Source organism: Strix uralensis, chromosome 3, assembly GCF_047716275.1.
Source record: "Strix uralensis isolate ZFMK-TIS-50842 chromosome 3, bStrUra1, whole genome shotgun sequence".
NCBI classification, from domain to species: domain Eukaryota; kingdom Metazoa; phylum Chordata; class Aves; order Strigiformes; family Strigidae; genus Strix; species Strix uralensis.
In genome coordinates, this window is record NC_133974.1 from 50,913,631 (window position 1) to 50,939,037 (window position 25,407).

A 25,407-nucleotide genomic window follows, 5' to 3' on the forward strand; every position below is an offset into this window, starting at 1 on the left:
GGGAATTGCTCACAGGAGTTGGACTTGGGTCTGGCAGAAGAGACAGCCTGGTCGACAAAGCAGGCACACACCGACACTCCTGAACAGGCTCCGAGTTCTGCTGCCTACACATCAACACAGAGAGAAGGGGATTATACTCTGAGCCTTCTGCCCCCCCCCAAATAATTTCTTTTTTCCATAGAACAGAAAATCACCAAAGCGGTTTTGGGTTTTAATTTGGGGATTTTTTTTTGTTGCTTGGGTTGTTTTTTTTCCTGTAATGGCATATCAGAACAGGGCAGTCTACCTTCAGCACCTACCAAATTACAGTGTTCAACAGCCTGTGCAGACCAATTGTGGTGACCATTCTACAACAGCATGCATGGGGAAAGGAACGCAAAAGGGGAGGTGTGGAAGCCATGCAAATCTGAGCACTGCTGAAGCTAAAATTCCTCAGTTTCCAGTTCTTCAGCATTCAATGCACATACAGACAATCACTTCAAGGAGACCCTGGGGTTTTTTAATTCTTGGAACAAGGAGAGATAGGGAGCAAGAGAGACAAGGGACAGCATTACATGACATAAAACCAAACTCCTGGATTTCATACAAGGGATCAAATCTCAAATGTAGGATGTGATCCTATTGAGTGACTTGTTCCTACAGCTGACAGGTACCTAGGGATTTTCTTTTCATAGGAAACATTTGTAGACCTTGCCAACATGCTACCTTATGCGCTAACTGAAGTGATACATTCCTCAAAGTGTAACTATTAAAGGAATATTTTGTCTCCCAGAGAAGTGAGCACTAACACACAAGACTACAAAATGCCTCTGGAAACAATGACAGTTGTTTTGCCATAATAAAATTTGTGAAGGAAATTGGGAATGATTAACTTAACATTTGTTTGTGTGGGGAGATAGTAATTAGCTGATCTTCCTCCAGTCTTCAGTAATCACAATTTGTTTCCATCTATTAACACAAATTTTAGTGTGATTGGACACATGGTGATTTTGCCCAGTTTTTGACTGGGAAGTCACACTAAATTTTTTAAAAGAAAATAAGGAAAACCTCATAAAAAAAACCCAAACCATGTTTGTTCTATTGATGTCTTTGGCAGGGGGGAGAAAGGGGAGAAGTGGGAAGAGAACACGTTGTATTCTCCAGAACAGCTTTATTTCCCTTCTATTACAGCTCTTCCCTTCCTGTGAGAATCAAAGTTCTTCTACCCAAATTGTTAATGAAAGAAAAATGCTCAGTGGGGACCACAGTCCCATCGTGGAACAGATCAGGAAATGGAGTAAGCAGGTGGTCTGCCCATGTCATAGGCTTTTATGGCCACTAACTAAAAAAGACAGCATCTAGAAAATGACAAAAATGAAGAGGAATATGCTAGATAAAAATAATACAGTGTAAGGGCTAATCTCCTGCCAGTCAGATGAGCTATAGGGAAAATGTGAATATGATGGAGTTTTAATTTCGTTAGGAGTCATCTGCTTCCAGCACTGGGACTGGCCAACCCAGGGCAGCTCCTTCAGCCAGCACTCTGCTGCAGGAGAGATGACCTCTCAGGACAGAATTTATATGAGCTGTGACAAATATAAGTATTATGTATTCTGTAAGAAATTTCTGTAAGAAATGAAAACTATCACTACCAATGAGAAGTTTAGATGAATTTTAATAATGGAGGGGGTAAAATGAGGATTTTGAAAGCACTGTTACTACTAGAAAGTTATCTATCTTAATACTTACTAGGACAAAAAAGCGTGTAGGAAAGAAAGGAGACAAACAAATGGGGATTTCTTTCTTTTTCTTTCCTTCTGAGCAAAGAGAATCATAAGAGAGAATTAAGAGAGGGAACTAAACCATCACTTCAGCTATTAATTTTAAACACCTTCAAGCATATTTAAAAAGATGTTTTCAGCATGTTCCTGAGAAGAAACCCATAACTATGTTGGTGCCAATTGAGTTTCAATAACAATGGAAAAAATCAGAAAGTCAAACCAAGGAAGTGAGGAAATTTTGGCAATGACAGTGATGGTGTTTGTTTGATTTACTCAGAAAAATCATAGGCATGAACCTACCACACTAGCTCTCCCATAGATTTTAAGTGCAATCAACTAAAATGTGCACTGTAAGTAAGAACACTTGTCAATTTATGCCCCATCCTCAGTACAGGTAGGCTTAAGACATTGAATCTTCCAGCTGTTTCACATCCCTTTAATCAGTGAAGCAAAATCTGAATAAAAATAAATTATGAATAAACGTGCATACTATTTTTTCTGCTTCCTAGGGCTGTAGAATTCATGTTAGCCCCTTTCAGCATGAAATTAGACCTGGTGTGCCTTTGTAGAGCATTGAGAGCACACAATTCTCTGTTTCTCACTGCTATAACATAATATAAAGATCAAACAACAATTGAAAAGAAACAAAAGACAGATTAAAAAAATGTATCTAGAAATAAATTATATGCATTTTGAAGATAAGAAAAACCAGTCACAAACATTTCCTAGAACATGAAACACTTCAGGGGCTGTAATGCATCAGCATAACAAAGTGGTTGTCTTCAAGTAAAGATTTTTCTCATTTGCAAACTTGTTGTTGATTCTGTCAGCTGAATACAGTTAACAGGCAATAATCTGATGCATACTTGATCTCCCTTTTGATGTGCTGTTTTACATCTTTTACAGAGCTTCTAAGTAAGTTTTTAATTTGTGGAAAATGGGTAAGACACAAAAATGATATATTACACTGTTTTTTTTAGAAAGCTGTTAGCTATTCAATGCTTATCCAAGCTGATATATTTAAACTATAAGAAGTAGATTGAGACACTTGATATTCACCTTATCAGGGTTTACTGACCTGGTAGGTAGGAAGTAATGTTCATCCATAGAAAGTCAGCATGTGCATAGCTATGTACGTTCCAAACACTTCAGTATCTAGCAATCTTCCTATCACCTCACTTTCAAAATGGCAAGTTTATTCTTTTAAACAAAGAAAGACAGAAAAATCTTTTAAAATGGCTGCAGCAAACCCGGGCATTTTCATTTATGTATTGTCCAACTAGCCAAGGTTATCTCATCTTAGTAACATACTTAGTAACATAGGAAAAAATTCCTGCTCGTACTCAAGCAATCACCAGACAACATTCTTCTTGTATGAAAATAATATACCTTTAATTTATTTACAAGACTGACCAACCGGATGAAGTGGCTGTACTTCAGATGCACTGCAAGAGCCTTCATTAGTGAACTATGTCACTATTCATATGATTGTATTTTCTTGATATCAGTTATAAAACATACAATCAAACAAATCATGAAACGGTTGTGAAGAGATAAAAGGAATGTACACAGCAATTAGACAGAAAAGAAAAAAACAATTAAAATCTTCCTATACCCACTTTCAAAAATGTAATTTTAAAAGGTGAAAATTGTTTTTTCACTACTTAGTAGATAATATGGACTGATTTTTTTACTTGATGTCAACATTGACAGCAAAAGCCAGTATATGTCTCAAATTTGCATGCTAGCTAGTAACATCTGCCAGTTGTAGAAAAGTTTAATATATATATCCAATTCTTCTGGGAGCTTCGACATCATTAAGTGATGAAACGTGTATGATATTAAGATAAGAAAATATAATTATATTTCTTACCTTCTGGCCAGTCATTCGCAACAACAAATTAAGCAGCTGTTAATACTTTCTGTCATTTTATATCTCCCATAAAAGTGCATGTAAAAAATTTCACAGAGGTGCTAGGTAGCATACAATTACAAGAGAAAGTCTTGATTTCTGATACATTCAATTTGCTAAATTTATGCACTAAAATGAAAGATAAATGCAGACATTGTGGTATCAGTTCTTTATCTTTGGTAAAATGTTTTCATTTTATTATAGCCATATTTGCTCTGATATCCATTTTGTGCATGGTCTGCTATTATTTAAACCAACAGGAAACATTTAAATGGATATAAACAGTATCAGTGAATTATTTAGTACATTCACGACTTTCTTCATACATTCTTTGAGAATGTTGATAGCATATGGGGAAAATGAGCAAATGCTACTATCTATTATTATTTACTCCCAGTTTAACATAATACTTTTACTAGTTCTTGTCATTAGGAAAAAAACGTTTTGTTTTGCTTTTAAAAGAAGGAGATCAGTATGACTCAAAGAGCAAAAAAATTCTAAAAATCTGAAGTAAAAATATCAAGTATTTTGTACTTTTTTACAAATACTAAAATAGAAAATTACACTGGAACTGACTTGAAATTTGATACTATGACCCATCTAAGTAAACAACAAAAAAGGACCACAGAGAACACCAATAATTGCTCCAAGGTATTCCAGCAATGGTCAGTAAGTGATCACTGTCTTTACTGTCTTAAAAATCCATGTTTGACTCTTTCACCATTTCTATCAGTATTAAAAGAAAAAAAAAGAAAAAAAAAAAGAGGAAAATAGTTTTAAAGCAGCACTCTCCAGTGACAAGTCATACAGCAAATTCACATTGGGTTCTGGGTGGTCTTTTTTACACTTTTGGACATATTAATGATGCAAACTTGACCATATGAACCTAAGTTATACATACACAGTTATGCCTCCAAATAGCTACTAATTACACTAAATCAATTTGGCAAAGTGAGGGAGTTCAATATCCCTACACCTGAAATATCCAGCTGCTGCTACATTCACGCAAAGAATGAGTTACATTACCACAGCTCATACGTGGGGACCCTGAAACACTGGATTTCATCACAAAGCCAATCTTTGCACATACATTTTATATATGCAATTCAATATGAACACTGGAAACCTTTGGAATCATGACTTTGATAGAGAGTAAGGTCTAAAATTTTTCTTAGTTCTTGTTTCAGGTCTTGTGTTGTTGTTGTCTTTGTTATTTTACAAAGAGAGTGGCAAGCAGGTGATGGCAAGACATTTCATGGGTACAGGTTTGGGTCTGTTCTGCTGGCTTTATTCGGACGAGCCATCCTCAGCCACGCCAGCAGTGACACTGGACAAAACAAAAAAAGAACTCACAGGGGCAGGACCAAGCTTGTGGTATCAATATAGAAAAAAACATTCACATTGTGTCTATGCTCACATCTCAATTCCTCAACAGTTAATTCTTGGTTTTAGATATAAAACCTGGGTAACAGTCAAAAATGCAAATGACACCATTCTGACCCATTCTTTGACATGGTATTATTATTTTCAGTATCTCAGTATCATCAAGAAGAAAACAAATGTGAAGCTGCAATTACTGTAGAAGCAATGTCTAATATTCCAATGATTTCCAATGAACATGGCACTTTCAAATGTAAATTCATTTCAAACTCCGAATTAAATAACAACACTGTTTATAAGGGTATAATGAAAAAACTGCTTCTGAAGAGCACAATGATTTAAAAAAAAAATTGTTATTAGAAAGTGATAAAAAAGGATGAGGCAGAAATGGGGAGTGGAGTAATACAGTTTCAATACATGTATTTGCACCAGTGAAAATCATGCTCTTAGTGAGTCACTGATAGCTCTGTCACCGATGACTTAGGGCCTTTACCCATGTACAAATGTAGTAAGCCACTTCCCACTGCTGTGGTGCCCACATAGATGCAACACACACATTAAAACACAACAAACTTAGTGCCTGACTCTTCCAGATGCTGAGCACCCTCAGCTCCTGACAGGCCCCTCAGTTTAAACCAAAGCATAATCCTGACAATAATTTAGTGGTCAAAGTCTTAGGAATTTAAAGAGCCTGTCACTTTTTTGCTTTCTTTGCTTTTTTCAGTATATCACACTTTTTTCTGTTAGGACGCCGGCATCTTTCATCAATGCTCGGTATACATTCATAGTGCCATACTTCTTCCATTTTCTCCACAGGGTAAACTGCCTCCACGTAATGACGAATCAGTCTCAGTCTGATAGGATCGAGTTGTTTTTTGTTACAAGCACCTGAATGGTTGTACTGCAGTCTGAGATTGTCCGGAGTAAAAAGTTCGGGAAAGAGTCTTACGAGAAGCCTGGCAGCAAAGTTGCCGACCGACAGGCTCTGCTGCACTATCTCTCTTACCTCCTTATCAGACAGCAAATACAGAGAAGGCACAGGGAAGTCTGGATTAGGAACAACGAGTTCATCGAGTGGTATCTTGCAAAAATCCTTGCTGCTTCTTTCCGGTGGCAGCGGCGGCCCTTCGAATTCTTCTCGAAACCTCTCAGGGTTTATTGCATAGCTGAGAAACTCCCTCCTGTCAGGCCCTGGCACATGGATTTTCCGTTGCTGTTGGTACGAGCGCCTTTGCTCCGTGTCTCTTCGTCGACACCTCTCGTCAAGCTTCCCAACAAATTCTAATGTCCACACTCTGTCATTCTTTGCTCTGGGGTACAGTATCTGCACATAATGTCGAATTAATTTAATTCTAGTGGGGTCAAGCTGTTTCTTGCCTAAAGATCCACTACAGTTGTATTGCTTCCGTAAGTTTTCATGAGTAAACAGTTCAGGAAATAAGAGAACAAGCAATCGAGAGGCAAAATTGCCTATAGAAAGACTGCTTTCGTATATGCTTTTGATCTGTTCTTTGTTCAACAGGTAATCTGGGACAGGGACATCAAAATCAGGAGGGGGAAAGTCAAGTTTGTCAAAGTCTATGGGTACAAGCCAAATTTTTTTTGAGCGTCTGCCAGGTTTTTCATATTCAAAACTGTCTTCCACTTTTATGATTGATACATCATCTGGTAAACTAGAAGAATCGTAACAGTCATCTCTCATCTGATCACATTCACTTCCATCCATATACGTATTTTCAAGCTCATCGTTTATTCGCTGAACACATTGCTGCAACCAGGCTTCTTCTTCTTGCACATCTGGAAAGTAAATTTCAGTGTACCTACGGATTATCTGAAGCCGATGAGGATCCAGCAGTTGTTTTCCAGAGTCTCCAAAGCAGCTGTACCTTTCAGCTAATTTTCTGTGGTCAAAGAGTTCCGGAAACAATCTGTGTAACAAAAAAACAGAAAATTCCCCTGGAGAAGAAGCTTCATCTAAAAATTCATTGAGATCCTGAGCATCCAGCATATAATCTGAAGCAATGGCATTACTCCTGTCCAAGGACAAAGCTTCTTCCTGCTCTTTATCCTCCATAAAATGAGAGGATTCGACCTGCTCGGTCTCATAAAAACTGGACGATTGCACATTCTGCTGACTGTTTTCCATTTCCCTTTGAGCCCAAAATCTATTGAAAAAATCATTGACTTGTGGCAAACACTCCACCTGCCACACAGCTGTATTCTTCACAGAAGGATAACAAACTTCCACATAGTTACGGATAAGCTGCAGATGAAGAGATTCAAGTTTCCTTTTGTTGAGAAAGCCGCATGCGCTGCAGCTTCTGCTGAACTCATCATCGCTGAAGAGCTCTGGGAAGAGCTGCACTAGCAACCGGCAAGCTAGGTCTCCACCTGACGTGCTTTGATCCATGATCTGTTTGAGCTCTGCAGAAGTCAGCTGGTACTCTGGGGGAGGCTTGAAGTCTGCAACAGACTCTGCTGGACTGACTTGCTTTTTAATTCTGCTAACCTCCAGAGACAACAGGTCAACTTTACTGTGAAGCTGAGTCATATTGGTATTGAGGGTGTTGAGCGTGTAAAACATTTTCTGTATCAAAGAATATATATTTGGGTCAGAATCTGCGGTGGCCGCTGTTATGGCGATGGCTGCAGCAGAGTCCCTTTTGCGTTGGTCATTCAAAGTCCGAAGGTGCGAGGGACTGCTGGGGTTGATTTTTTCAAACAACTCATAAGAAGCAAACTGCTCTGCTCCTGGCGGGTTCTTCTTCTCTGTGATTTTGTGTGAGATGCCATAGAGAGGTTTTTTATAAGATGGAGTGGTTATGTCACTGAAGGATTCTTCTTCACAGAGCCACGTTACGTTAGGATTCTTGTTCTTGTTTGGCTGCTCTGCATTTACCTGAGTGGGTGAGCCAGTATCTCTGTTCTTCATGTTTGAAAGGGGGCCCTTTGAATGAATAAATATTGTATTAGTAAGACTGCCTTAAAAATATTAGCTATAAGTATGTGCCCCTTAAGCAGGCAGTTACATAAATATGCAAAGTCAAATTTTCTCCAGAGGACTTAGTTGTGTCAAATACACCAACATTAATAAATTCACTAGGAAAAGTAAAAATAAAAATACAGTAAAGTATTATTTAGTTGGGGTTTTTTAATGGTTTTGGCTCATGGCTTTCTCCATGGAATAGAAATGCAATAATAATCCTTAGTACTCTTTACCCTCAGAGCTCTAAATACTCTCCCAAATTAAGTATCACTATGCTTCACCTTGCATATGAGGATCTTGGGCTGTAGAGAATTTGGGTGGCAACAAGTCAGCAACAGAGCCAAGAATAGAATCTAGATTTTCTGACTCCTAGTCCTGTGACCTTGCCACTGCCTCCAATGACTGCATTTAATGTTCCAGCATTCTCTTTAGGTTAGCTTTTGAAAATACCACAAAAGCTATAAGACACCAAAATTATGCTTATTCTCTTCTTTCTGATGTGAAAGGTTTATATAGGGGTTTTTTAATCTTTGTAATGGTGTACAATTCCTAAACAAGTTCTAAGAATCACTGTAATTTTAAAATAGTATTCTATTCAAATAATAAAAACTTAAAACAAAGTGAAAAGTACCTTGGTATTGTCTTTTGAAAAAGGGAAGCCTAAGATTATTTCTGAAAGGCGGGGAAGTTTAGACTCATGGGTTTCTAATTTTCTAAATTATTTATATAAAAAACAGTAATGAGCTCTTAAGGAATTAATATTCTCAGTAACTTCTAACTCTTCCTCATTGCATGAAATTGGAAGTAAGCATTTTCATGAACCTGCATCAAATATGCAGGGTTTGGGCGAGTTGGGTTTTTTTGCAAACGTGGATATTGCAAATAATTCTTAGGAAATTAAGTAGATACAACAGAATCAAAATCCAACATACAGAATTCAAACATGAGAAAACACACAGATTTTAGAGAAGACTGTGCTGAAACATTCTGCTTGGCTTGTTCCACAGAACATTAATTAGATAAAACAGAATTTGCATTCAAGTATTAAAACAAATGAAACACAGACTTGAGGTCTGAGCTGAGAGCCCCAAGCAGTTTGAAATTCCAGTGAAGACTCCATTACATTCTGTAGTAAGGGACTTGAATTAAGGTTCCTTTCTGAAAAAACAGAACTGTAGCACTCATGAAATTAACCTGGTCCCTATGTTCACTCACACTTGGTATCTGCTTACTGCAGTGACAAATTGAATCTAATCACTTTTTAATTTCTAATGCAACGTATACTCAAAAGAGGCTCAGAAAAACAAGCTGGTTTCCACTCCAAGTTTAGAAACCAGCAGACTCAATTAAATTGAAGTTGTGTTTACAAGTTCTGTTCTCATTCACATCATACAACCCTACATATGAAACGCCAAAGCGGTGCGGATGGACAGATGATAAAATGAAAGCATAATGCAAAGGCAATGTATTTCACAGTGCACAGAATACTAGCCGTCGTAGTGCCTAGGACACCTGACTTCCAGGTCCCATTTAGAAGACTCCTCCAGCCCCACTCATATTAAAGCACATTTGCTATGAGGACAGCAAGGAACCAGAGTCCTGTAACACCATCAGCTATTAAAGGATGACTTACCCCAGCAAGCAGTATGATATACCCTAAGTAAATCAGCTCTTTGTGACTTGTAGAATACCACAACACAAGAGACCAAATTGTGAGCAGACCGAGATCCACATTGCTCCCACCTAACCATAGGCTCCTATGCTGGGACTGACATCATCATACGCCACCTGTACTTGTCCATGGAGAAACAGAGCTATTTCAACATGGTAATAGAGCTCTCCCAAACAGACATCAGCTGAAAGCACGTAATGAAAATCTCTCCCGACAATATGCGCAGTTCTGTTCCCCAGTCAGATGCCCAGACTGAACTACAAATTTCTTTTACCGTTTTAGATCAAAAGAACAAAACAAAATTGCAATTCTAGAGAATACATTTCTTACACACACAGTGGGACCTGCTACCTCTTCCATTAACGCTCCCGTTTACAAAGAATATTCCAAATATCCTACACATACACAGTATGATTCATTCAATTCCTTCTCTACTAAATAGTTTGCCACAGGCCATCAGTTGTCTGTCAGTTCTCGTCAGAACTCTTGCCATACCTTTTCCCTAATTAATTATATAATAAAATTTGGCAATGTTGGGGTAACTTCTATTAATGCACACCTCACACACAGAGCCAGGGCAAAGCTATATTAGAATGTGTATTAAACAATACAAATTCATTGTCTTAAGTATCTTATTGCACTTTGACAATGAGTACTGTGAAAGTTTGCATTCTCAGTTTTGGACGCGGTGCTCTGCAGGAGGAGTGTTGACGTCAGGAACTACAGCAGATCTCTGCTGCGATGGCAGCAGAACTTCTGGCCTGTCACTTAATGCAGCTCACAGCGTTTGGATCTGCTTGCGGGACGAATTTGGTTATCTGCACTTGAGAAACACAGTCATTGTTTGATTAACAGATGACAACACATTTGGGCCCATATTTAAGGATTTTCTATTTCAGATGCATTCTTGCTTTTTTTTCCTTTGGCTTTTAATTATCCTGTCTTTATACAGTTTCCATCTGGGAACAGCACTATCCAAAGCATAAATACATGGCTTTTCGTAAATTTTTCAATTAAACTAGTATTTAGTATTTTTAGTTAGTTTTCTCTAACACTGATCTTTAAACATAATGTATTTCAGATAAATACTACACCCATTTAAGACGTTCAGTTTTAATGTACCATCAAAAAATATGCAAAGATACTGTTCTATGAGACTCAATGTACATAAGATAGTGCTGCTTGCACAGTGAGTTTTTATATTATATACATTCTTTGAATGTTTGCAAAATGCAGTATTTTTCTAAACATCAATCAATATAAGTAACTGTGAAATAGTCTCTCACATTGTCTCTCAGAGTCCTAGCCAACTTTTAAAAGTTGTTCAGTTATTGCTCTGTTAGTGCTGAAGTCCATCTAATTTATGACCTTTATTATGCTTAATAAACAAAGCCTAAATATCTGTAAGAATACAGAGCATAATATTCTAGCATATGAGTAAAGAATATATGAGCAAGAAACATATAAAAAGATTCTATCAAACACATGAGAACTTGGAAATGTCTTGCACATACATTTTTTAAACTCACAATCTTCTACACTTCTTTTAAAAAAAGAAAATTAGGGAAAATGCAGTGGTTATGAAGTGACAATCAGAATTTAAAAAAAGCAAAATGTCTTCTGATAGAAAGTAATTTAGCAATATAATCACCAGCCCAATAGTATAGATATATAACATAAAAAGGACAGCTCTGCTTGTACCATACAGAGATGCTTACGTGATGTGCAGTAAAAATATACTAGAAGCACAATATTCTCAAAAATAATTAACATTTTGTCCTCTGTTTAAACAGAAATAGTTAATGAAGCCATCAACTAATGCAAAATATTGGTACTAGAAAAGTAATTAACTGTAAAAATGTTGTTAGGATTAAGGACTATTTCTGGTTGGTTATTTAGCTAAACATGCTGATTCACTGGGGTCAGCCGGAATGAATTTTCATCATTGTTACTGGGTCACTTTCTAAGTCCAAAGTTATAATTCATTTCAAATTAAATTTAAAAATTTATTAAAGGCAAAGAGCAAACAGTAAAATCCAAAGCAAGCAAAGTTCAGAGACCATTATGAAGCTCTTTTAAGAACCTGAATGTAAGTCAAACAATTGTAAAAAGAGAAAGAGAAGGGAAAAGAACCACGTAATAAGATTAAAACCCACCTACCACAGGCATTCAGGGAAAAAAAAAGCCCCGAGAAGACAGAGAGATGACAGTCAAGAAAAAGAATTATGAAGAGCTATGGCTAGAAAGGAGAAATGAAATGCTCAAATACAACATGGAATAACTGGCTAGGAGGCAGAACAGCAGAAAAGGATATGTGCATTAGAGTAGGTCATAAACTAAATATAACCCAGGGCCTGAAGTTATTCAAAAGAGGATGGATTTGAATCTAGGTTATTTTAATAAAGTGCTGAGTGTGAAAAACAAGAGGTCATTATACTACTTTAGAGGGTGTTAGAAGAGATGTGACTATCCAACACTGGACACTACTCTTTCAGGAATCTCAAAAAGAACAACAAAAATATAAAGTGACTCCTGAAGAAGAGCTGAAAAACCAGAATTTTAGTCTTAGAAAGGAAGGGCTGATGGTGCACAGCATCACGCCAATTCTCCCATGAGCAGAAGACTTTTCTAGGAAGAGACAATCCCTGCTCTCCCTACTGAAAAGAACAAGGACAAAAAGAAACTTGCTCAGTCTCAGCAAAGATTAATGAAAATCTCCAATTGCTAGACAGATGAAACACTAGAACAGGATAACAGAAGAGACCGGGCATCTCCTTCACCAGCTGGACAAAAATCTGAATCATCACAAGTGGGATGCTGCACGAGAAGTTGTAATACATTTTGCTCTTGATATGATGAAGTCTTCTGCATCCTTGAGTTTTTATTTTTCAAATAATACACAAATTTATACTTGTCTCACTGACATTGAAATCTGTGTCACAGAAGGAAGAATTACTGCCCTGATTCTACCACTGGCTGTTCGGCTGAAGGACTGTGTGACATGAGAGGGACTATAATCAGTCATGCTCAGTTAATCCAAATCACTACCTGCTCCTATGTTCTCTGACAAACAACAAAAATATATTTCACATGAATGAATTAACCTGTAACTGTATTTTGTAGATATGATCACTCCTCTGTTATTTAAATAAATATCCAGACAAATAATGTGTGCAAACTGCGTTAGGATTAGCTGTATTTGCCTCAAACTTGTTACTAATGCAAATCTAGTTAAGCAATTTGCATTTTGCTTATAGCAGCAATCGATTTAGCCTACGAAATATGAACAGAAAAATCACACAGTCATGTATAGAGAAGTCACCTCTTGTGTAAAGCGTCTTTTCTTCACACTGGGTAAGACATCTTGCTGGCTCCCTGAACCATCACAACCAAGTGAGGTCTGCTTCCGTTTGTTGGAGTCCTGTAGGCAAGTAACTGCACCATCCAGTGAGTGTTTCTCAGCAGATCTGGATGTTACCGAGCAGTCTAGAGCTTCATCTTCGTTTTCTGTTTCTACTTTCACAACATTTTTTTTAGGAATTTTTACTGGAAAAAGAGAAGGTTTAGAAAGATAAAGCACTCTCTCCAGAAAACCATGACACCCTTAATACAATCTTTTGTGGTTTGTTTCTTTTTACGAAAATGTGTTTTGAAAAACATCATTCTTTTTTATGACTTGTATGGTAAGTGTACGCTGAGGCCACTCCAAAGTCAAGTTTTTATTATGCTAGGAACCATTCAGTCATCCAGTAAACAACAGGTTCTTCCCCAAAGAAGAGTCTAAAGTATAAACAAATAAAGTTACAGTAGGAAGACTTTTTGGAGGGGGAGGAAGGATGTAGAGAAGCAAATATAATGAATAACAAAGATAATGGTGTATTTTAGATAGCTTTTTAAAAAACATTAATGTAATTTGTCTTGATCCAAGTGCATTCTTTATCAGGTTACAAAGACTTTAATTCAAGAAGTATTTTTCCCTGATCATAAATTACACAAAGTATAATATTTTACCTTCATCATCATCAGTGATTTCAGCTGAATTCATCTTCTATCTCACTAAAGAATAAAACAAAAATACAAAAATAAATATCAGCATCTTCTGGAATCAGGAAATATCTACATCTGTTTTTGTAATTACTTTTAATCTAGAGCCATTGGGCATTAACAGCCCACAGATGATTTACAGTCTGTATGTTTGTAATAACTAGCTATTTTCGGTAAATTTCATGGCCATCTATAGACCTGTCAACATGTAAACTATATTGCAGACAACATACGACAGCTAGGTAAGTATTTAAAACTATATGTCTTTTTCTGGTATGGAGAAAAGTAAAAGTCATTTTAACCTTCTCTGTAAAGTATTTTGGCAGTATATAAATGGAGGTTAACCGTATTAAACTCTCCATCCTGCAACAAGTCGCTACTTATTACAGTCAAATGTTTTTATACTGCCATTGTGGGTGACTCAAAGTCATCACAGAAGGAAAACTCATCGTAAGCTGTAATATACATGCTGGAGTAAGTTTTAATTTTAAAATCTTTGATCTTTTCATATGGATTGCATCAATTCAAGCAGAGCAATCTGCAGATCTACAGTAACTACTTTTTGTCAGCCTCTAAATAATGTAAGAATGCTTTTTGTAAGGAAAAACAAATATTATGTATTGTTCTAGCATGATCTTAACATAACTTCTCACATGAAAGACTCAGCTCTATTTCTGTTTCCTTGAAAATTAATTTTGCAAGTTACCTGGGGGCAAATATCAATCTGTGTACATGTTCCTAAAAGATATCCTAAATCTTTTGGAGATCTACAAAGCAAACAACCTAATCAGATCTCACTAACCATTACAGGGCACAGAGCTGCAAACTGACACTCTCAGCTGGTAAGCTGGTGACTGGTAAACTATCACACACTGCTCATGTTCATCTACACGCAGCATTATGTTTACTTGGCCCCAGAATATTATTACTTTACATTTCCACAGTCACATCCTTCTTTCAAACAGTTTTCTTTCAACTGTTCCTGCCTCTCCTTTAGCCAAGGTCTGAAATCAAGACAGGCTTCTCTCTGGCTGGACCAAGTGAATAAAATCAATCAATCAAAAGTGTATATGTACAGTGCAGGAGTGGGAATTATAATGAAATTTAAAAGAGAAAGAGAGAGAAAGAGACAGACAATCTGTTTTGGAGGAAAAAAAAATCTACCTCTTCTGAATAGTGTTGAATAGATTTTAAAAAAACAATAATCTCAAAATACTGTTGAAAAACTCTGTAAAAACTTGAATGCTGTGTAGCTATGAATTTTTCTCTGTCAGCAGCTGATGGCTGTTAATGGTAAGTATGATATCCCATTCGGGATAAGATTTTGTACTATTGCACTACAATTATACTAGCACACATTCTCAAACAAAAGATGCATGGAGTTATAAAATCAGCTCATACTGGGCCACTCTAGAAGCCAAAATACCCTTTGATGTGCTGATCTTCAACATGGCCCCTATATACAGCCTTGTAAAGGGCATCCTCAAGAGGATAACATGAGATTGTCTTCATCATCACATCACCAGAAGAAGTCTCTGTTGGACATAGAGCTACTACAGACCCCTTAGATATCTAGTCCTTTTACACCATAATCCCCTATTTCGGGACTTGCATTTATGAATTGATCCACATATAAATTATGCCAGTTTAACAGTACTATAATCACTTCACTTAAACTTTTGCAAACTCTGTAGAGGCATAACACCATGAAACTAAGTGGCCCACACCAACTTCTAAATAAGCACTGGTAAGGGTTAATTCCAAGTCTTACTAACTCAACAATATTTATTAATTTAGACACAGACACTACAGCTCTTTATGAAAAATCCTAAAACAGCGTACTTTGCACAGCACCATCAAAAAGCTACACTGGACCTTAAGAAAAGCACATACTATTAAACGTTCGTATCTTGCCCTGATATCCCAGATATATTGATATTCAGTGCCTAGATCATTCTTACACTTTTCCACACTGCACTATACTTAGCTCTGAGGGATGTGGTATAAGACCAACATGTGCCAGTGCTCAAGAAGTGTGACACAGTCTTTTTGTGAGGGCCTGAGGTGACAGTAAGCAAATCAGCCGGTACCACTACAGAATATTCTGTAATGGAAATCAAAATGTTTTTTCAGATAATCCTAGACTGCTCTCTCAGAGCAAAACACTAAAAGGTGGTAAACACAGAGCCAGAAGGGAAGATTACAAAGGTGGCGGTGAGTGGAATAACACAAAATATTAGGAGGGGATATAGGGAATTATATTTTCCTTCTAATTCCTGCTGTTACTGCTATTCAAATAGGAAGAATGCTTTAGGAGAACTCCTCTGAGAGAATACAAGCAAACTGGAAGTAGAAGATAAACAAGGATCTGAACAGCCACTCTTTAAGAAAAAAAGTGAAAACTAAAGTAAAACACATACCCTGGTTAACCATTGACTTTCTAAAGGAGGCAACATCAGGAAGACCAAAGCTATCCCAAACTCAGGTCAAATAACATGAATTCAAAACATTGTTTCATAAATTTAAAACAAAGTGTTATTATTTATTTTGATTTTTTTTTATTTATTTAAAACCTGCCAGAATACAATTAAAAACAAATAGTCAAAACCAGCATCAGAATAGATGAGGCCTAGAAAGACTGGATTTCATATCTGAACTCTCTAGTGCCAAACAAAGCATGAACTCCAGCCTTTTCCTTTTTGGGAGTCCTAGTAATATCTCTCTCCTTATCTGGTTTCCTGTCTTCTTTGTGAGATTTGTAAGAACTTAGGTATTATGAGAAAATGAAGCACATATGACAGCTTCTGTCAAGAGACAGGATTCAACTGCTCCTCTGATCTCCTGCCTCACAGTTCCACCTGCTCCCCTGGTCAAGCATGGGTGCCCATCAGTGAGCTCTTCCAGCTTGATAAACTGACAGAAAACAATTTACCTCTTTCTCTGCTGGGCTGCTTTTCTTCTAAATCAGAGAGGTAAAACAGCAAGTAATCGGGCCCAGCTCAGGAGTATGCATGAGTTTTGGTAAGAATTAAAATCTCTCTTTCTCTCAGCCAGCGAGCCACTGGCTTGGCTCAACCATTTAATGAAACTTCATTTATCATCTATTTACACCACCATGGGTAGCAATGGAGTCACAAGCGAGTAGTGAGCGGACACAGAGATAACAACAGAGCAATTGTATCATTGCTTCCATAGGAAATTAGGGCCTATGGGAAGGCGGAAAGCCTGTGTGCATGCGTGAGCATGTCCACACATGTATGCCTGTCTATGTAAGGTTAACAATAATTTTGTTGGTTTAAAATCCACTAAAGATAAAACATTTCAGATTCTTTAAAATACTGTTTGCAGTGAATCAGTACTTATGAATAATAATTATTGCCTCCGTAGAAGAGGCAGCAGTGTCAAAATCTGTTTTGAGGCAGCATTCTGGCCCAGATCATGAGAATAAACAAAGCCGGAGGAAAAAAGACCTGGAAGAACTTGGGACAAAATAGTGCAAAAAGCACTAGAGTAAGAAATTCATCCAACAGAGCAAACACCCGGCATTTGTTCCTCATCATGTTGAGTATACAAACATATTTCATTCTTACCTTGCATGCCTTTTTTCAAAACAGAAGATAAATACATTTTTCATCCTTAACCTCATACTGACTCAATGCTATCTACAGGACAGCAGTTAGCTAGTTCTAGGAAAGAGTGAACACCCTGTGCTGAAGCTGGGAGCCCACGTCTGCAGCCATGATCAGCAGAGCAACCAGCCTTGGCAGCTTTATCTTGCTGGGATACAGACGGATGCTGCAATACATCCAGAAAGTATTCTGGTGGAAAGAGGATCTGGAAGGTGGATTCCAAAACATACCAAACACCTACAATAGCAGCTGCATCAACAGCCAGATCCTGATCCTACTGAAGCCGATTGGCACTCTAGACTAAGCACCCGTATGTCTAAATTTTAGCTGAAACTTCTTGTATTTCCACCTGAACTGGCCAAAAAATCATGCTTTACAAAATACGAACATAAACCTTAAACTTCAACTTCTAGGCTTTTGCTTGTAAATATTTTAATTTGTGAACCAAGTTATTTTAGAAACATTTTCTCTGGGTTCTTTGGTTTCTATCTTGTATATAAAGTTAAATTCCAAAGAATGTGTGGACAGTTCAGAAATACCTAACGAAACAGGCCTACAATAGGTAAACTAACAATCTGTTTCTCTATGCTTATGCTAAAATATGGGTAAAACACTCGGAAAGAGTAACTCTTTCAACCCTGATTATGGATCCCACACCTCTGAACACTAAAAATGAAGCAAACAGCTAATACTCTCACTTTTTCTTCAAAAGAGACTCTGCTTTTGATCAATGGCAGCGTCCTTCTAGCACAGCCACTGGCTAAACCTATCTAATGTAGGATAAACAGGAAGACGCGTAGTGTTTGGACATATTCAACAATCAAGGAAGAAGAGGTAAACGGACCCCATCCTCACAACGCAAACAACAGATCATTGGATTTTACTGCCTACATTTCATCTATTGAGAACGGTCTTGAAGACAGTATGTAGTTGAGAATTTCTACATAATTCATGTCTCAATATAAGCAGCTTGTTGATGTATCAACGTATACTCACCTTCCCATCTAAACTGCCTTGATAGCTACTAGTGCTGGTACAGATACCCGTGCTGAGCCACGGCTAGGTGTCATGCAACGGAGCCTGTGGGATGCCAGCACTCACCTGGGAAGACAGAAACATTCCTTTGGGCTCAGCCCTCCAGACTCACCCACACATCCTGACACTTCTGAAACAGTTAAAAAAGATGAACCAAACTGGACAGTTTTCTTAGGGTGATTAAAGCTTTGTTCTTCTAAGAGAAGTGAATAAAAATACCTAGATTTGCAATCATGCAAACAATGATAGTATTCTTTTTAAACTAATGTGCAGTGAGCCTATTTGCAGAGAACTGATGTGATACACAGTATTGTGTCCCATTTCAAGTTACGCCACTACAAATAAATTCAACATGCATTACAGTTTAACTCTAGACACCAATTTAAGCGGGTATGACTTGTGATCTTGTGATTTGCAGCAAGATCCAGAAACCCCACTCAGCTACCAGCTAAACTGGTAGGCGGTTATAGATTCTAGATACCAAGTTCCTGGTGGACCACATACACAAACCCTTTTGACTCCTGCTAGGACTGCCACACTTGGAACTCCTCTGCATCTGCCCTGCTGGCTAAGACTCAACAGCCATTTTCAGAACATGCTCAGTACTTTGGGACTCTCATAGAGGACGGTCATAAGTAAATGTTGGGTGTTTCACTTACCAATGGCAGAATGCTTAAAGAGGTATTTGGGAGCCAGAAAACCTGTTTTTCTTTCTTTTCTTTTAAGTTCCTGCACTTGATTTTGCAGCACAGACAAGAATCCAGGTCCCCAAATCCTAGAAGAGTGATCTAATCACCAGGTCATGACATGCTGGAGGGCATGTGGGAACAGGAGCGGTGGGCCAGGGCACAAGGGGGCAGGGAAAGAAGGGGGGGGTCCCAACACACCTTGGCTGTCACTATTGGCCAAATCCCCACAGATCCTGCTCTCCCTTCTTCTCATCAAATTAGATGAGGAACAAGACAGCTCAATGAAGGGACTTAATGCTCCCTACTCGCATTGGTATCACTGAGGCACGTGCCTCTATTCAAAAGACTTATCAGATTATACTTAAGTGTAACATTGTACCATTTTGGTACCAACATTCAACACTGAAATGGTATTACCCATGGCTAATAGGGAAGCTCACTCAGTGCATAGCACAATGCTGCGAGTTCCAAAGCATGAAAGAATACCCTGAAACACTCAGGTTTTGGAATGTTTCTCTGCACATTTAGTGCTAACTACCACCCTGATGCTGCTTTTGCGAGCAGAGCAAAAAATGCAATCCATTTATCAAAAATGTGCCTACCCGAAATATGCACCGAAGCCTTAAGGATTTAAAGCATTTAGGTACAAAAGATTTTATGAGTAAGGGTGCAAATTGCAAATCACACTCTAAATGTATTTCAGTCTCATATCATCCAGTATAACGAATGCATAATACTGCTTAGAAGTAGCATAAAAGTGTACCTAGCTCCTGATATATAAAACCAAATTGAATCATAAGCAAGTTAAACCACCCCAGGATGTGCATTATCCTCCTATTTACCACCTTACAATTACTCATGTGTTGGCCTCGGAGGATGCTTTCCCTACCCGTCTTATGATTGCGACCATTGTAAAAGTACAGTGCAAAGAGAAAAGACCTTGCTGATAAAGTAAGATCAAGGCAGTTCTCTGCCTTTGCAATCATTCTTAAAGAAAGCCTAATTGATCACTTTCAAGTTCTGACTTAAAAAAACAAACAAAAAAATCCACCAAGAAACCCACTGTTGTTCTGCTGTTCATAACTAAAAAAGTAACTCTTTACTCTTCAAACTCCCATATCTAATGCAATAAGTTCTGACAACTGAAAAAAAAAAAATAGTGTGAAAACCATGTAGAAAAGTATAAAAGTGCACACATGCTGTATTTGGAAAGCGACTCTGATTTCATAACACTTGTTAATTACAATTCTAAATGTAAACTAATCATTATCTTAACTAATATATTCTAATACAATAAAAATGCCTGTTACCAGTTTTACAGAAGTTTGCTATTTATAAATTAAATGCTTGCACAACATTGTACTGTTCAGCTCATCACTGCATGGTAAATGCACAGATGCTGCTCCTTGAATGCACACCATCCCACTAAATATTTTAGCACCTTCATGTAGGTTGGAAGGAATGTCTCTAATTCTTCATTATCGACTATAACAATGTTATTAAAAATATAGCGGTTTAGACACTGTGTACTATGAGATGTTTATTCCTTTTAAAGCCTCATGGTGGTACATTGCTTCATACACAAAACTCAGAGGCTTCAATGAAAAGTATTCTACTTGAGTGTCCTTTGCTTCTGAAGAAGTGAATTGTTCTTTACATTTTGGTGAAAGGATGATACATGTGTTTACTAGTAACATTAAATATGTGTTTAACAGCATATGTGGAATAAGCTGCTCAATTTCCTTGCTTTCAGCACGAAGTGAAAGATACAACATTCTTCTTAAAGCACAGGCAACCCAGTGAAGTTAAATAAACGATGGGAATACCAACAAAGCTGCTATTCTGAGGAGGTAACATCGGCTAAATTTTACAAGAGCTGCACATTGAACTGCACATTTAACAGCACAAAGTAGCAACTTCTCTTACATATGCCTTCTTGTAACAGGACTTTATCACAAAATGACAACAGTATTATGCTACGTAATTAGAGTGTGGTTTACCCAGAGCCAGCCAAAACTCTTGTATAGATATTCATCCTCAGCAAGGGACAATGATTAATCAGTCTAGCAGTTAAGACACTCCCCAGACAGGCAAGTGTCTGGGGTCCTGCTCCCTGTCTCTGGGTCTCTCTCTGTTTCTCACACAAAACACACAGCGGATAAACACAGAAAGTGACCGATGCTTCCCAAGGGAAGCCCACGGTCTTAAAAGTAGGTGTGGGTAGGTGGGAAGTAGCCCCATCCCATGCAGCAGGTGAGCAGAGGGCTGCTCTAACCACGCAGTAACAGCACAAAATACTGTCCCTCGTGATGTTTTAGAGGAACGATTCCTGCATGACGCTTTAAAATAAGGAGAGCGAATGCCCATTCTCAACACCCAGCCCTGCAGTCCCTGGAGGAGACGGGACCGAAGCCACACGCCTCTGCTCAGGCTGCCCAGGAGCTGCCTCCTGCTTGGGGTGCGTGTTGTTTTCCAGGCTGTCTCTTGGAAAGCTCTCCTGCTGGGCTGCAGAAGCAAACCTAGAGAACTGTGAGTTCTGGGCTCTGCTTTGGGAGCCAAGTAATCTGCATCTCTTGCTTCCTAGCTGTAGCACTGCGTTCAATTATTTCAATATTGCAATTATCCTCGAGGTACATTTGATTCATCCAATTTGTAAAAAACAATGCAACTTGAATTCAATTCAACAGAATTACACATAAATACCACTCCAAAATTGAGTCGTAAAATGTATTTCTTAGAGGCAATGCTTGCCTTCTGTTCAGTTCCATGGGCCAGTGATTTAACTTTAAATATTACAGAATTTTGACAATGTTTTCTCAAAAAAAGACAACAATGTCTTTTTTTTTTTTCTGAACTTTTTTGCATTTTCATTAGTATTTTCATTTTCTATATAAGTATCCTTCTACGGCTGAAAACCTCATCACCACACTCACTGGTATGATGTCCAGAACTAGCAAATCACCAGAAAAAGTCACTGTCAGCATGCTGCTTGAAACAAGGTTACTTACTAATGTTACAAATTACACCTCAAAATATTATAACAGAGAGAAACTGGGGAGGGGGTGGAAAATACGTCTTTTGTTTGATTTGTACACCTAACTGTACTTGGTATATAGTCAGGTTTCCTTCTAAGTGTGACTTTTCTGAGCAAAAATTTTGAAAAGGCTTGGGAAGTTACTTAAAAAGGCAGGAGACTGAAGAAGTCTTTATTAAAAAAAAAAAAAAAAGTAATTGATTTCAAATTGACTACCCATCTTAAAGAAACTGTGAAATAAGAATGTTGCCTCAGTTAACTGAACAATGAACAAAATGCAAGTAGACAATATAAAGAATACTAAAAGCAGATGCTTTCTATTCTGTCAATTTTGAGACAGTTAGAGTGCTGCTAGGGACCCAAGAGTGGAGTTTTTGAGTAAGATTTATTCTTGATATCCAGTACTGACACTTGAAATATTAAATACCTTAGAAAACAGTATTCCAACATTACAATCATGTTCTGACTATAAATACATGTATAACAAGTTCTAAAACTACGAAAAAATATTTTTAAAAGAACAAGCAGATGTTGTTGGAAGCATTACTCTTACGGACAATAAAATCCCTATACTTAACATAGTTCGAAAACCTCCTTTGCTGCCCTGTGGAGGAGGACAGGAAGCCTCAAGTCTCCACTGAAGCCAGCCTGCAATAAGGGCATTTTGCCAATAGGATTTACAGGGCATGTTCTCAATTTGGGTCTTTTTTTATTTCATTTTAGTTACATCTGCAGATGCAGTTTAACTTAAAAAAAAAAAAGAAGAAGAAAAAAAAATCACTCAGTTTTCCCACAAGTTGCCTAAAGCTGAAGTTTTCTCAACCTGTCCCCTGTACTTTATCAAACACTAATTTAATCTTGCAGTGGTCAGCAAAATACTAACCTAATCTGTTTCCAGCATTAATGCATCAATTTGGTTTCTCTTCAATCAGGTGTCCTCCCCACGTCTATTAGAAACATTCTGTTTTCCTCAATGCTTCGTTCTCTTTCCACTCATTCTTTGCTTTTATTTTACAAGACTGTTCCATCTGAACTTCGTACAGACAATTTAAAATCTCTTCCAAACTGCATTCAACTTTCCTTCATTTTTATCCAACGGACTTATCTAAACTATGAAAATACTTAGCAAGGATAAAAGCGCCGCTGGTCCAGCGCTGGGTTGGATTTAGCAGGGGAGAAAATGTATCAACATATATTGGCACGACTATTTGTTTTACTGGATGCGATCGTTCATGTAAATTCATAATCTGGTGACTGGGTATCAGCCAGAAGCAGGGAGAAGGTTTTCCTTTCCCTGTTTCAACGTCTCTGCCCCAGGGGTCGGGCATACACTGTTTTTTACAGGTGGCAGCGACAAACTCTACCCGCACTTCAACCCAAAAAGCTCTGGGACTGCGTCAACGCTATGTGGAAGCCGTCACATGGCTGCTGGCCTGCCGCCGGCTCGCATTCTGCTGGTTCAGAGTTTGTTCCCTTCTGTTTACAAAGGGCTGTGTGGACATACCACCGGGGAAAGCAGGGCAGAGGCGGCGGGCGACCCGGGCAGAGGCGGCCGGTACCCCGCCGTGCCTCCTCCGCTCCCCTCAGCGCACGGCCCACCCAGAACCGCTAGGATTTACCCCAGAATCACCCGCCGGACGCTGCTGCCACCGGTTTTGCCAAGCAGGAGCCCGACCCCAGCCCTCGCCGTTACAGGCGAGTGGCCCCACGCCGTTCCACGGGCTCCTGCGAAGCCGCGAGGCCGGGGTGAGGGGCGAAGCGGGTACCCGGAGGGGGGACAACCGCCGGCGACGCCGCCCGGCCGCCCCCGCACCGCCGGGGTTTCCCTCTCGGCCCCCCGCCCCGCCGGGGCTCCCCGCGGAGGGGCGGCGGCGGCCGCCACGTGGGAGCGGCGCGGCGGCGAGGCCCCGCCCGGAGGCGGGGGCTGCGGTGAGGACGCCCCGCGCGCCCCGCACGCGGCGGCCGGGGCCGCTTCCGCGGTCAGACCCACGAGCCCGAGGCGGCGGCGGCGGCGGTTGGTGCTTCCGGTCCGAACCCTGCCCGGGCGGATCTATGTGGCCGGCGCGGGGGGGGGGAAGGGGGAGGGAATAAGGTGAGACTGGAGGCGGCGGCGGCGTGACCGCTCCACTCTCCCCTCTCCCCCGCCTCCCCCCGCCCCGCAGATGGAGGCAGCCGGGCCGGGCGCGCGCGCCCTCGCGCCGCAGCGCTATAGCAACGTTCCAAGCAACGAACAAAGAGCCCCCCCCGCCCCCGGCGGCCCGCGCCCCGCGGCGGGGAGGGGGGGAGCGGCGGCGGGGCCCCGAGCCGCGGCCGGGGGGAGGGGCCGGCCCCGCGCCTCCCGCTTCCCCCGCTCGCTGGCGCGGCCCCCCCTCCCCCGTTCCTCCCCTACCCGCCGGGGCGGCGCTCCCCGCCGAGGGCTGCGCGGAGCGGCGCCCCTCCCGCCGCCCGGCCCGGCGAGCGGCGGCAGCGGGACTTACCTCGGCTCCGCGCAGGGGCACGGGAGCCCCGGGACGGCGGGGGCGGCTGGAGCGGCCGCCGCTGGTGCCCGCGTTTCCCCCCCGCTCTTTGTGTGCGAGGGTCCGCGCGCTGCGCTCTCGCGTGACGTGACGGGACCGTGTGTCATTTCCGCACAAGGACACTGAGCCCCGAGCCGCCGCGGCCAGCGCCACCCGCCGCCCCGGGGCAGGGGCAGAGGCGGGAGGGGAGGGGGGAGGAGCAGGCCGCTCTCCCCCCTCCCCCTCCTCCCCACCCCCCGCCCTCCCCGGCGCTGCCACCGGGAGCGCGCCGTTCCCACTGGAGACCCCGCGCGCCCCCGCCCCCGCCGCGCGCGCCCCGCCGCCCACTCGGCGCCGCGCGGGCAGCCCCCGCCGCCGGGCGCCGCCCGCCCGCCCCGCGCCGCGCCCGCCCCGTGTCCGCCCCCCCCGGCCCCCTCCCAGCGCCCGCGGGCGGCGCGGCGGGCACGGCCGCACGTGGGCCACAGCGCGGGGACGCGACCGGGCGTGACCGGGCACCGGGGACGAGGCGCGCTCGCCGCGGGCAGCCGCCGCGTGAAAGCGCGCCCCCGGTCCTCGCGGGGCCGGGTGGCTCCGCCGGCCGCGGTCTCGCGTGGCAGCGGCAGGCGCCGCGGCGGGCCGCGCACGTGCACGCGGGGAGGCGGTGGGCGCGGCCGGGCGCGTACGTTGCCCGCCCCGGCAGGCGGGCGGCCGCGGGGCGGAGGGCGGTGTGTGAGGCGGCGGCACGGGGCGGGGGGCACACGGACGGACGGA

The 25,407-nt window shown here is 40.9% G+C and overlaps 1 protein-coding gene across 2 annotated transcripts; it reads right to left on the reverse strand.

Moving 5' to 3' along the window:
- Positions 1-3,124: 3,124 nt before the first annotated feature.
- Positions 3,125-24,809, reverse strand: BEND3 (BEN domain containing 3). Of its 2 annotated transcripts, XM_074862212.1 has the most exons (5): positions 24,619-24,809; positions 18,380-18,484; positions 13,722-13,766; positions 13,033-13,256; positions 3,125-7,999 (listed from the first exon to the last, which is right to left on the reverse strand). In XM_074862212.1, the coding sequence occupies exons 3-5, from the start codon at positions 13,753-13,755 to the stop codon at positions 5,747-5,749; spliced, it is 2,511 nt and encodes an 836-aa protein (XP_074718313.1). In that variant the 5' UTR covers positions 13,756-13,766; positions 18,380-18,484; positions 24,619-24,809; the 3' UTR covers positions 3,125-5,746. The 2 variants fall into 2 exon arrangements, with proteins under 2 accessions (XP_074718313.1, XP_074718315.1); XM_074862214.1 differs by lacking the exon at positions 18,380-18,484.
- Positions 24,810-25,407: the final 598 nt, after the last annotated feature.